Raw genomic sequence first — 14,009 nt, 5'->3', positions numbered from 1 at the left:
GAAGATACTGGCACAAACACGTTTTTCGTAGCCCCTAGTCTATAAGCTGCCCCGTACGACAGGTATGTTCAGTGGGAAGAGCATCAGCCTGCCAAACGAACCTGCTGTGCAGGGCAGCCTATGTGTTGGGGGCAAGAAGTGGTATTCTGGGCCCTGACATGTAGACTGCCCTGCATGAGAGGAGTATCATGTTGGAGTAGTATTTGCTGCTGTATCGACATGCTTTGCACGGCAGCCTGTATGTCGGCGGCAAATAAATAATTTACAAACCCCTGAAATGTAGCCTGCTCTCCATGACAGGTGTGTTGTGGGAGTAGTATTGGCCTGCATTATTGAGCTGTATTGCAGGGGCTACACATGGCGATGAGTATGGTTGGGGACAGATTGAGACGGATAGAGGAGGGGAAGGACAGAGCGAGGGGAGGAGGAAATCGAAAGTGAGAGGGGAGGAGGGGGAGCTGCATAACACAGGTCCAGGGTGTAGAGGGGTAGTGGGCAGGTGGAAAAGAGAGGGGTGCGGAGATGGAAAGAGAGATGTAGAGAAAAATATGGTCAGAGGGAGTGATAGGAAGATGTGGTGAGAGAGGGGGAGGAGGAGATGAAGAGAAAGAGACAGTGGGGAAGAGGTGATACAGGTGGGAGAATGGAGTGGACACACAGAGGGAGAAAGAGATGGAACAGAGAGGGGAGGAGGAGATGTGTTCAATATATGTGTTAAATACACATGCAGGTGAAGCCGCAGGGAAAAGGATAGTTGACTATATATTATGTCCATACAGCCGTCTCGATAGCAGAACCTCAATTATGACGATACGAACATAAGGACAACACAAAAGTGGAGAGAATCTTCGGCCCGGCCGAGAACCGAACCCAGGGTCCGTTCGCTTGGCAATGCGCCGCGATAGTCACGCAGCTACCGAGACAGGACGTGGGTCACAACCTTGGGGTGGTAACACTCATTTCCCAAGACTTCATACAAACGGGCCGTCATTTCGACGTCACACGCTGTGTCGTGTGTTATGAAAGCACGCCGTCTCAAGGCAACGGCACATTGAAGGTTTATACAAAAACGTCGTTCTTGGTACAATTTGCTGGAATTAAACGCGAAGTTATGACATATCGGTGTTTAAAGCCTTCATGAGTTACAGCACAAACTCAAAAATTTCGTAAGATCGTCGTGGTGCAGTAGTTATGAGTGTACTGTAAAGTAGGCGATTGACGTCCCACCATTTCCCAAAAAACAATGTTCTCATTTCTAAAAACGTCCTGACACGTCTTTATTAATGTAACAGAAGTGTGTCCTGTCGTATTCGGTGATATGCACATAGAAGAGCGCTCTCCCTACGAACTTCCAGCATGCTGGAATAGCTTGGGTCGGCAACTTCAGTTAATCAGTAGAACGAAAAACCAGTCCAAGTTGAAAATTTTTACTTTTATATTCATTCGATGACTAGTTTCGGTCCGAGACCCATTTTCAAATCATCATAACATGATCGAAAATGGCATTTTCGAAGCTGCCAAAAACGTGCAATGTTCATTGTCGACGATGTGACGATGATTTGAAAATGGGTCTCGGCCCGAAAGTAGTCATCGAATGAATAAAAAGTAAAAATTTGCAACTTGGACTGTTTTTTTCGTTCTACTGAGAGCTCTCTCCCTCTCTCCCTCCCCTCCCTCTCGCTCTCTCTCTCTCTCTCTCTCTCTCTCTCTCTCTCTCTCTCTCTCCCTCCTTCCCTCTCTCTCCCCCTTCTCTCTCTCACACATACTTACTCTCACGTGCGAGTTCTCATTGTCAATAATTAATATAATATTTGATTAGGACTTCTTTAACCAGCAGTACGCCGTTTTTTGTCAACTTATAACAACAAATCTTACCAATGCCAAGGCGTTTTCGAGAGATTCTCAATGTGCTGTTATTTTGAAATAACATTAATTCATAGGACATAAAATAAAGCAGCTGCTGCTTCAATTAATCTGCTAGAATTGCTACCCACCCTTTCCAATTGCAGACCAACTCCTGAAACTACTTTTCAGAGTTTCTAGACAGTGTTGTTGAGACATCTTAATGAACACTGTCGAATATGTACGTCATTGGATTCAATGCCAGCTGGCCTCAGATTGTTTTTTTCTTGTAAATAAGCAAGTCGTCTGACTTTCGGGGTTGATGAAGGCGTATGAAGAAAAATAGTTGGTATAACTTTTTCAGCAAATTTCGGAAATAACTCTTGCAAATACTCTAATTACTCCCTTATCCTAACCCAGTCCACACGAATGCAGAACTTTTAGACATTTATAAACACCGTAACTCCGTGATTAATATGCCCTGCAGTAAAGAAAATGTGTAATGTCCAGTTATCTGCACTTCAGGCAAATGTTCTTGTTTCGAACGTCATGTTCGCTTCTTCGGTACAGCATGTGAGTCATAATGACGTCACGTGTGCAAGAAATCATGTGTACCCGGCGTGGAGACGTGACAGAGCGGCGGGAATGAGCTGTCGTGTTCGGGCGCGCCCGCTACCACGTCACGGGTGTGGCTGCCCGGTTTGTTGGTGTATCAAAGCGAACTATCCAACGAGTCTACAAGGAATGCAGTAGCTCTCGCGGTCTCGGAACAGCGGTCTTAAACGGATCCAGACCGACAGCGACCAGAGGCGCGTGCCACTCCGTGTCGATTTCAATTCCGACAGAAACTGCTACTGTCAGTGTATGCAGGCCTACCTTCACCAGTCTAGGAGAGATAGCTAATAAGAAAACTGCATGCAGTGGACGTTTGTAGTCGAGTACCTCGCGTTAGTCGTTGCTCACACCGGCATCTGAAGTTCCACGTCTTCAGGTGACCAAGCAGCACAGACATTGGGAAGCAGCTGGCTCGGGCCGTGTAATGTGCTCCAGCGAGTCACTATTTTGTCCCAGTTCAAATGATGCAACGTCTAGTGCACCAGCGGTCCAATGAAGTGTTTGAAGTGTGTAGTTCAAAAATGGTTCAAATGGTTCTGAGCACTATGCGACTTAACTTCTGAGGTCATTAGTCGCCTAGAACTTAGAACTAATTAAACCTAACTAGCCTAAGGACATCACACACATCCATGCCCGAGGCAGGATTCGAACCTGCGACCGTAGCGGTCGCTCGGTTCCAGACTGTAGCGCCTAGAACCGCACGGCCACTCCAGCCGGCGGAGTGTGTAGTTTGCGTCGTAGTTGGTTCTACGATATTCTACAGTGAATAACGTCCGCTCGCTCTCTCTTTCTCTGCTTTTAAGGTGCTGAATCCGCCCATTCATGTTACTATCAGCCTGAACCAGAATGTTTCTTCCAACATGCCAAATTTAAAAGAAGTCAAAATCCCCAAGACAGGGAAAGTCTGGCATAAATTCGAAATATAGCGCGTACTTCAATGCGAGGTGCTTTTAATAATTTCCACAACGAAATTCTGTCTCGATATCTGCCAGAAAACCCAAAGAGATTCTGTCCATACATAAAGCACGCCAGTGGCAAGACGCAATCAATACCTTCACTGCACGATAGCAACGGTGAACTCACTGATGACAGTGCCACTAAAGCAGAGTTATTAAACACGATTTTCCAAACTTCTTCACCAAAGAAGACGAAGTAAATATTCCTGAATTCAAATCAAGAACAACTGCCAAGATGAGAAACATAGAAATAGATATCCTCAGTGACGCAAAGCAGCTTAAATCACTTAATAAAAGCAAGGCTTCCGGTTCAGATTGTATACCAGTCAGGCTCCTCTTAGAGTATGCTGATACAATAGCTCCATATTTAGCAATTGTATACAACCGCTCGCTCACAGAAAAATCCGCACCTAAAGTCTGGAAAATTATTCAAGTCGCACTAATACTCAAAAAGGGAAGTAGGAGTAATCCGCTGACTTACAGGCCTATATCACTAACGTCGATTTGCGGTAGGGTTTTGGAACATATACTGTATTCGAACATTATGAAGTACCTCGAAGAAAACGATTTATCGACACACAGTCAGCACGGATTCAGAAAACATCGTTCTTGCGAAACACAACTGGCTCTTTATACTCATGAAGTAATGAGTGCTATCGACAGGGGATGTCAAATTGATTCCATATTTTTAGATTTCCAGAAGGATTTCTACACTGTTCCTCACAAGCGTCTTCTAACCAAACTGCGTGTGTATGGAATATCGCCTTAGTCGTGCCACTGGATTCGTGATTTCCTGTCAGAAAGGTCACAGTTCGTAGTAATAGACGGAAAGTCATCGAGTATAACAGAAATAATATCCAGCGTTCCCCCGGAAGTGTTATAGGCCCTGTTATTGTTCCTGATCTATATTAACGACGTAGGAGACAATCTCAGTAGCCGTCTTAGATTGTTTGCAGATGATGCTGTCATTTACCGTCCTGTAAAGTCATCAGATGACCAATACGAATTGCAAAATGATTTAGGTAAGATATCTGTATGGTGCGAAAAATGGCAGTTGGACCTGAATAAAGAAAAGTGAGTACTAACAGAAATCCGCTAAATTTCGATTACGCGGTAAGTTACACAATCTGAAGGCTGTAAATTCAACTAAATACTTACGGAAACGATCACATAGGTAATATTGTGGGTAGAAGCAACAAAAGACTCCGATTCATTCGCAGAACACTTATAAGGTGCGACAGGTCTACTAAAAAGGCTGCTTACACCAAGCTTGTCCGCCCTATTTTGGAGTATTGCTGTGCAGTGTGAGATCCGCATCAGATGGGACTGACAGATGACATCGAAAAAGTACAAAGAAGGTCAGCTCGTTTTGTATTATAGCGAAGTAGGGGAGATAGTGCCACAGGCATGATAGGTGAATTGGAGTGGCAATCCTTAAAACAAAGGCGTTTTTCGTTGCGACGGGATCTGCCCATGAAGTCTCAATCACCAGTTTTGTCCTCCGATTGCGAAAACATTCTTTTGGCTCCCACTGACATAAGGAGAAATCATCATCACGATAAAATAAGAGAAATAAGGGCTCGCACAGAAAAATTTAAGTGCTCGTTTTTCCCGCGCGCCGTTCGAGAGTGGAACGGTAGAGAGACAGCTTGAAGGTGGTTCATTGAACCCTCTGCCAGGCACTTTGTTGTGAATAGCAGAGTAATCACGTAGATGTAGGTGTAGACGTAGAACATACTCGGCAACCATGTGTTTTCCTTTCTTCTACATCTTCGTCATGAATATGCTGTGAACGCTCACGTCTTCCAAGACGACAACACCTTGTTCTAGGGGTAGCACACACACTTCTGACGAACAATTAGGCACCTTGTTGCGCCTTGACTGACCCACAAAATCACGCGATTCTAGTTGCATAGAAAATGTCTGGGACTATTTGCAAAACTGGATAAAAGGCTGCAATCAACACCCCTGCAACGTGTTAGCTCTGCGGTATCCAGTGATCACTGAATGGCTTAGCTGGATGCGGCATACGTGGAGAAACTTGTAGTCTACATTTCTTGCCGAAATGAAGCCGTTGTCAAGGCTAGAAGTGATGATACGTGATGTTAGCCTGATGTCTTGTGGCTGTGACTAATTCTTTTTGTCTGACGTGCTTATAATGATGTCCACCAGTGTGTATAGGCCACGCCGATGTAGCTTAAGCAGTACGATTATCACTTTTAGTTGTGAAGCCATGGCAGTTGAGACGGCATTTAACTCTGACACATGATCTGTATCTTTAGCTGTGAAGCCATGATAGCTGAGACGGCAGTTAACTCTGACACATGATCTGTGTCTTAGAAGAAAGTTTAGTGAGAGGAGTCTTTCTGCTAGGGCACATGGGTATTACAGGGTACAAAAGGGTGGACGTAGCAGCCATTTCACTGTGCCAACCCCCTACGTGGTATCGACTCGCTGTTGAGGTACAGAGTCATATGCGTCGATGGGAAGATGAGTGGCTGGAAGTGACAAACAATAAGCTGCGTCTAGTAAAATCCCCAGTGCGGCCGTGGCGTACCTCTTTCCAGCCACGCACACGGCATGAAGTCCTCCTTACTCGCCTTCACGTAGGCCCCAGCCGTATGACTCATGGCCTCTTGTTCCGACGAGAGATCCTCCAGAATTCTAATGTAGAAAAACTGCCGCATAAAAAACTTAAAAGCAGGTATTTACGGTGAAGCGAAGCAGCGTAAGTCACTTAATAAAGGCAGGGCCTCCAATCCAGAATGTATACCAGTCTGGTTCCTTTCAGAGTACGCTGACACAATAGCTCCATACTTAGTATTCATACACAACCGTCGCACATCGAAAGATCCGTACCTAAAACCCGGAAAGTTGCACAGGTCACGCCAACACCCAAAAAAAGAAATAGAAATAATCTACTGAATTACAGACCCATACCATTAACGTCGATTTCCAGTAGGATTTTGGGACATATACTGTGTTCGAACACCGTGAATTACCTCGTAGAAAACGATTTACTGACAAATAGCACAGATTCAAAAAATATCGTTCTTGTGAAATACAACTACCTCTTTACTCTCACGAAGTAATGAATGCTGTCGACATGGTATGTCAAACTGATTCCACATCTTTAGATTTCCAGAAGGCTTTCGACGCCTTTCCTCACAAGTGACTTGTAATCAAATTGCGTAACTATGAAGAATTGTGTCAGTTGTGTGAGTGGCCTCGAGATTTCCTATCAAAAAGGTCACAGTTCGTAGTAATTGACGGAAAGTTATCGAGTAAAACAGAACCAATATCTGACATTCCCCAAGGAAGTATTACAGGGCCTCTGCTGTTCCTGATCTACATGAACGACGTAGTAGACAATCTGAGCAGCCCTCTTAGATTCTTTGCAGGTGATGTTGTCATTTACCGTCTTGCAAAGTCTTAGATTCTTTGCAGATGATGTTGTCATTTACCGTCTTGCAAAGTCATCACATGGTCAAGACCAGCAAAATGATTTAGACACGCAATCTGTAAGATTCGAAAAGTGGCAATTGACTCAAAACAGTGGAAAGTGCGGAATCATCCACATGAGTACTAAAATAAATCCGCTAAGTTTCGGTTAGACGATAAACCACACAAATATACGGGCTGTAAATTCAACTGAGTACTTAGGGATTACAATTACAGATATCTTGAACTGGAAAGATCACATAGATAATGTCGTGGTGAAAGCAGACCGCCGGCCGGAGTGGCTGAGCGGTTCTAGGCGCTACAGTCTGAAACCGCGCGACCGCTACGGCGCAGGTTCGAATCCTGCCTCGGGCATGGATGTGTGTGATGTCCCTAGGTTAGTTAGGTTTAAATAGTTCTAAGTTCTAAGGGACTGATGACCTTAGAAGTTTAGTCCCATAGTGCTCAGAGCCATTTTTTGAAAGCAGACCAAAGACTGCGATTTATTGGCAGAGCACTTAGAAAGTGTAACAGGTCTATTAAAGAGACTGCTTGCACCACGCTTGTCCGCCCTCTTCTGGAATATTGCTGTGCCGTGTAGTTTCCGCACGAGATGGGACTGACGGAGGACGTCGAAAAAGCTCAAATTAGGGCAGTTCGTTTTGTACTATCGCGAAATAGGGGAGAGAGTGTCACTGACATGATACGTGAATTGGTGTGGCAATCATGAAAACAATGGCGTTTTTCGCTGCGGCAGAATGTTCTCGTGAATTTTCAATCACAACCTTTCTCCTCCGAATGCGATAACGTTTTGTTGATGCCCATCTAGAGAGGGAGAAATGATCATCATACGAGGGTGGTTTGAAAAGTTCTCGGCCTAACCTAACCTAACCTAACCTAACCTATCACCACGATAGGTCGGCGCTAGCGCAACGAATTGTTCACGTGATATCCATTGGACTGTTGCCTGTAAACATGTGCCACGTCAGTGCTCTCGGAAGAGAGTTGTGGCGGTGACGCTGTTGTTGTTCCCGTGTAGTGATTTGCGAAGATAGAAAAAAATCGAGATTCGAGCAGTGATTAAGTACTTCGTAAAGAAATGTGCGAAAGCAGAGGACATTCATGCCGATTTCCAGAATATACTGGGATACTCTGCTCCATCATATTCAACTGTTGCCAGGCGGACAAATGAATTTAAATTTGGTCAGGAGAGCTTAGATGATGATCCGCGCAGTGGTCGTTCAAGATGTGTCACTATTCCAGAAATCACTGCTAAAGTGCACAAAATGGTCATGGAGGATCGCCGATTGAAAGTGCGTAAAATTGCTCACGCTTGCCAGATGTCATCTGAAAGGGTAAATCACACTTTAAGTGAAGAATTAGATATGAAAAAAATTATCTGCAAGATGGGTGCCGCGACTCTTGACGCGCGCCGGCCGCGGTGGCCGTGCGGTTCTAGGCACTGCAGTCCGGAACCGCGGGACTGCTACGGTCGCAGGTTCGAATCCTACCTCGGGCATTGATGTGTGTGATGTCCTTAGGTTAGTTAGGTATAAGTAGTTCTAAGTTCTAGATGACTGATGACCTCAGAAGTTAAGTCCCATAGTGCTCAGAGCCATTCGAACCATTTTGCCATCTTCGAGACTCTGTATCTAAAGGCACTGTCTGCCAAGAACTCCGTAAAACGAATTTTTACGGACGACCTGCTGTACCGAAACCATTAGTGACGACAACTAACGCAAAGAAGCATAAAACATGGCGTCAGGGACATAAATCCTGGACGGCTGATCAGTGGAAACACGTGATATGGTCCGACGAGTTAACGTTTTCGTTATTTCCAGCATCGGGCCGGGTTTACGTCTAGAGAACGCCAAAAGAAGCCTACAGTGCTGTTTGCTTGATTCCAACTGCTAAGCATGGAGGTGGAAGTGTGATGGTGTGGGCGGCCATATCATGGTATTCTGCTGGTCCCATCATTACTCTCAAAGGCCTTGTTAGAGCCAACGATTATGTGAACATTTTAGATGATCAGGTGCACCCCATGATTTAAATGTTGTTCCCCAACAATGATACCATATTTCAGGACGACAATGCACCCATTCACACAGCCATGACAATACAATCGTGGTATGAGGAGCGTGCAAGTGAACTGCAGCCTCTTCCCTGGCCAACAAAATCTCCGGATTCGAACATTATGGAACCCTTGTGGGCGGTAGGGAGCGCAGACTCTACAGCAGATTTCCGCCTCCCTCGTCGCTACAGGAGTTAGAAGAGGTTCTAATCGAAGAGTGGCATAACATTCCACTGGAGATTATACAATCCTTATATGCACGTATTCCGAGAAGAATCGCAGCTACATTATCTACATCTACATTTATACTCCGCAAGCCACCCAACGGTGTGCGGCGGAGGGCACTTTACGTGCCACTGTCATTACCTCCCTTTCCTGTTCCAGTCGCGTATGGTTCGCGGGAAGAACGACTGCCGGAAAGCCTCCGTGCGCGCTCGAATCTCTCTAATTTTACATTCATGATCTCCTCGGGAGGTATAAGTAGGGGGAAGTAATATGTTCGATACCTCATCCAGAAACGCACCCTCTCGAAACCTGGACAGCAAGCTACACCGCGATGCAGAGTGCCTCTCTTGCAGAGTCTGCCACTTGAGTTTGCTAAACATCTCCGTAACGCTATCACGCTTACCAAATAACCCTGTGACGAAACGCGCCGCTCTTCTTTGGACCTTCTCTATCTCCTCTGTCAACCCGATCTGGTACAGATCCCACACTGATGAGCAATACTCAAGTATAGGTCGAACGAGTGTTTTGTAAGCCACCTCCTTTGTTGATGGACTACATTTTCTAAGGACTCTCCCAATGAATCTCAACCTGGCACCCGCGGTACCAACAATTAATTTTATATGATCATTCCACTTCAAATCGTTCTGTACACATACTCCCAGATATTTTACAGAAGTAACTGCTACCAGTGTTTGTTCCGCTATCATATGATCATACAATAAAGGATCCTTCTTTCTATGTATTCGCAATACATTACATTTGTCTATGTTAAGGGTCAGTTGCCACTCCCTGCACCAAGTTCATATCCGCTGCAGATCATCCTGCATTTCGCTGCAATTTTCTAATGCTGCAACTTCTCTGTATACTACAGCATCATCCGCGAAAAGCCGCATGGAACTTCTGACACTATGTACTAGGTCATTTATATGTATTGTGAAAAGCAATGGTCCCATAACACTCCCCTGTGGCACGCCAGAGGTTACTTTAACGTCTGTAGACGTCTCTCCATTGAGAACAAGATGCTGCGTTCTGTTTGCTAAAAACTCTTCAATCCAGCCACACAGCTGGTCTGATATTCCGTAGGCTCTTACTTTGTTTATCAGGCGACAGTGCGGAACTGTATCGAACGCCTTCCGGAAGTCAAAGAAAATGCCATCTACCTGGGAGCCTGTATCTAATATTTTCTTGGTCTCATGAACAAATAAAGCGAGTTGGGTCTCATATGATCGCTGTTTCCGGAATCCATGTCGATTCCTACAGAGTAGATTCTGGGTTTCCAGAAATGACATGATACAAGAGCAAAAAACATGTTCTAAAATTCTGCAACAGATCGATGTCAGAGATATAGGACTATAGTTTTGCGCATCTGCTCGACGACCCTTCTTGAAAACTGGAAATACCGGTGCTCTTTTCCAATCATTTGGAACCTTCCGTTCTTCTAGAGACTTGCGGTACACGGCTGTTAGAAGGGGGGCAAATGGGGATCCAGCCCCTTATTAATAAACCATTCCCAAGTAAGTGCAGGTGTTCACATTATTTTGCCTGTCCCCTGTACATGTCCTGTGAACATGAACGTTCACTCTAGTCATTCAAGGTGTTCTTTTTGTTTCTGAACATGAGTGTATAAGATAGCGACCTGCAGCAGGATCTAAGCCTTCGAAAAGCATCGAGATTAGTAAACATTCATATCAGTGAGAGGTTACAATGTTTCTTATGGTTAGTCAGGCTGTTATTTCCAGCAGTTTCAGTACGAAGCGTCATATTTGACGAGCAAAGCGCAGCGGAGCAACTATAGTGACGGACGAAGCTTACGGTTGGCTGTCTCCGGTATCCACCATGGCTGCCTCGCTGTCAGCTGCTGACTGGACCAGAGTGGAGTGACAAGAGAGAGGGAGTCTGCTATCCTCTTCCCTCCTTGAAACAAGTCGGCGCAACCGCTAAAAATACGGCCGCGTGCTGCCGCCGCCGCTTCTGCTGCTACACACACGTGTGTCGCGTCTGGCTGGCAAACTGCGCTGCTGCTTGTCACACGCAGAAACTTCCCTTGTCTACTTCTGCGAACCTCTGTCCATAGCCGTACTCACGCCGCCATTGGCTACGGCCGCTGCTTCTTCCTCGACAACTCGAGCCGGTAACCTAGTAAGGCGGCGACGGTGGGGAGAGAACAGCTGACTGAGCGCGCTAGGGGAAGGCGGGGGAGGGGAGGGAATCTCAGCTACGCGCGCTTGTCTCTTGTCACAGTGAGCGGCGTCGCGGACTCGCCGATAGCCAATTCCCACGTGCCGACTGTGTATACGGGGCTTTCAAAAAAGTAAGGTGATTATTCAAATTGCACGGGCAACGTACATTCGATTATCGATCTTTTCAAATGTGTGAAATCCTATGGGACTTAGCTGCTAAGGTTACCAGTTCCTAAGCTTACACACTACTTAACCTAAATTATCCTAAGACAAACACACACACCCATGCCCGAGGGAGGTCTCTAACCTCCGCCGGGACCAGCCGCACAGTCCATGACTGCATAGGCTAGGCGCAAATTGAGACGCGTGTAGCACGTGTGACGTGACACGACACAACAGCGCGACACGCACGTGCCGCATGGGTCGCGCTGGTGCAGCGCATATTGCGACGCGTACACCGTACTTCGCACGCGCCGACTGGCGACGCTCTGCGCTGACAGAACCGAAGCGCACGCAACCTGTTATCTTTCTCAAACGATTTTACAGAAAATATTCACTGAAAATATTTTATTTTTGCCTTACTTGTACCGTTATATGTCAGCTTCGTGGCGAAGTGCCCATCATCTCGCTAATGGCCATTCTTATTGTGATGTACACATTTTAGTAAGACACTACGCAAAACTCAAAACGTTTGCAATGAAAATTAGGGGTCTCTATGCTTTTGCGTCTGCTGCGTATAACACCATATGTTGCTGCGTATGAAATTTAGCTAACATGTTGAATTTTTCTTTAGACTTGGGAGGAGGTCTCTAATTGCCTCCGATCTCGAGAAAATGGAACCTATGTAGCACGCTCACTTCCAATCTCACGCCCGCGAGAATGAAATACTCGCAACATCTCTCATATCTCCTAAACCGCTCGAGACATCGAAACGAAAGTTTGGCGAATGATAGCACCCAAGGAGGAGAGCATTTTGCCAATTCGTAAACACACGGAACTTTCTTATAACAGTACTTTCTTATAACAGAACTTATACTTCCCGTTTTATTTTATTTTTTACTCCAGTGACTGTAATTTTTTAAGAATTATCGACAGCTAGCGAAGCAAGAGATTCCTAGTATGAAAATAAACATGAAATTTCTTCTCTTATGTTACTGCAAACCGACACTATGACGTTTCTCGTAAGCTATTGAGCTCTGTTATTGCCAATTACTTGTTTAATGAGGCACTCCGTTTCAGAATTCTGTCGCAATAGCTGCTGTGAGATGAGTTTGGCAAATTACACTGTGACAAAGGAAGTACAATTAACCCTGTCACCATCATAAACGATGATGCTTCTTCGAATGAGAAAAGGTTAGCCACTAACACAAAAATAGATCGCCAATTCTGTTGAAATTTTGGTGGAATCCCCGTAACCCATCGTATTTATAACACTGAGCGACTGGATTGGAAAGTTACCAAAGGATTTTATTCCTTCTCCTGATCTGAGCAGTATTAAAATAATGAGCGTTCCTTCAGGTGGAATGATAGGCACATGCCAGGTACTGGTTACTCACCTACGGCTTGACAAACTGACAATGTGTGATCACGAATAAAATAGTTGTTATTGAGAAAAATAAACAACTGATCTGCCGCACAATAGAATGGTCAGTGTACTGTCAGCAGCGGAGGATAATGCGCGCGACAGGAATGCAGAAGCTAGCCATGTGCGCCTTGTGAGATGAAGTTCGAAAAACATTGCCATGAAAGGAGATCTGCCTTTGTCAGCAGTACATTTCAACAAATTAAATATATCTAATCATGACACTTTTTTAGGATATTCCTACTTCCGTAATAATACCGACCATTTTCTTCATTTGTGTAGCTTGTTGCATAATTAGTTTATTAATGCTGATAATGTACATGTAACAATGGAAATGCTTTTTCTCATCATGGCGAACCAATTAAAACATTGTTATTTGTGACTACTTTTCGACTGTTTCTAGCTTGTAGTGAAAATGTGATATTCACATGCATGTAGTACAGTGTGTCGTACTACATTATTACATCCATATCCAAGTAATCACAGTGAGACTTCTATACTTCAGATCTTAGACGCTTTTTACCAGGAGAGTACCCCTTTCCAAATTTTTGTAACAGATCGTACAGATACGCCAGCATACTAGGCAGCGAGAAGATAACCTTGTTTTACTTTCCTGCCTTGCTTCTTAATCACATGATTTTATAATATTCCTTGCTTCCTTATTCACCACCCTCTGTCCCTTCTTACTATCTGAAAACATCGCGGAGGCATATAATAAATCCCAGCGGCCAATGGCTCACCAGTTACTGAAGTATGCATTTTTCTTGACAGAAGAAAAACCAAAGAAAACAATACAGATATAAATAACAGAAAAGTATAATGTACTAACGAAGAAAGCTGGAGCGTTTAATTGGCGAAAAACGAAACACTACCCAAAGGCAATAAAATTCAGTATACAGTAAGGCAATATTTATCGTATGGGCAATACTACCACTGCTCATATGCGCCGTGCCGATGTGAGCATATGGCCGGACTACTTTTCTGCTCGCCGCCTAGATCGCTCGGCTAATCCAGCGCGGCTTATCGATCTTTTCTTTTGTTATGTTGATACACATGTCCCGAACATATGTTCACAGTTTCAAGTGTATAGCGTACTT

General features: G+C 44.8%; 1 protein-coding gene across 1 annotated transcript in view; it reads right to left on the bottom strand.

Moving 5' to 3' along the window:
• LOC124789703 (purine nucleoside phosphorylase-like) overlaps nucleotides 1–11,261 on the bottom strand; it is an 82,497-nt gene extending 71,236 nt beyond the window's left edge. Inside the window, exon 1 of the mRNA XM_047257155.1 lies at nucleotides 10,963–11,261. Coding sequence (XP_047113111.1) covers nucleotides 10,963–10,988 — 26 coding nt within the window. The 5' untranslated portion in view covers nucleotides 10,989–11,261. The remainder of the gene's footprint in view (nucleotides 1–10,962) is intronic.
• Nucleotides 11,262–14,009: the final 2,748 nt, after the last annotated feature.

The sequence above is a fragment of the Schistocerca piceifrons genome, chromosome 3, assembly GCF_021461385.2.
Source record: "Schistocerca piceifrons isolate TAMUIC-IGC-003096 chromosome 3, iqSchPice1.1, whole genome shotgun sequence".
NCBI lineage: Eukaryota > Metazoa > Arthropoda > Insecta > Orthoptera > Acrididae > Schistocerca > Schistocerca piceifrons.
Note: the sequence above shows the minus strand (reverse complement) of the source record. Positions and strands in the feature narration are given on the sequence as shown.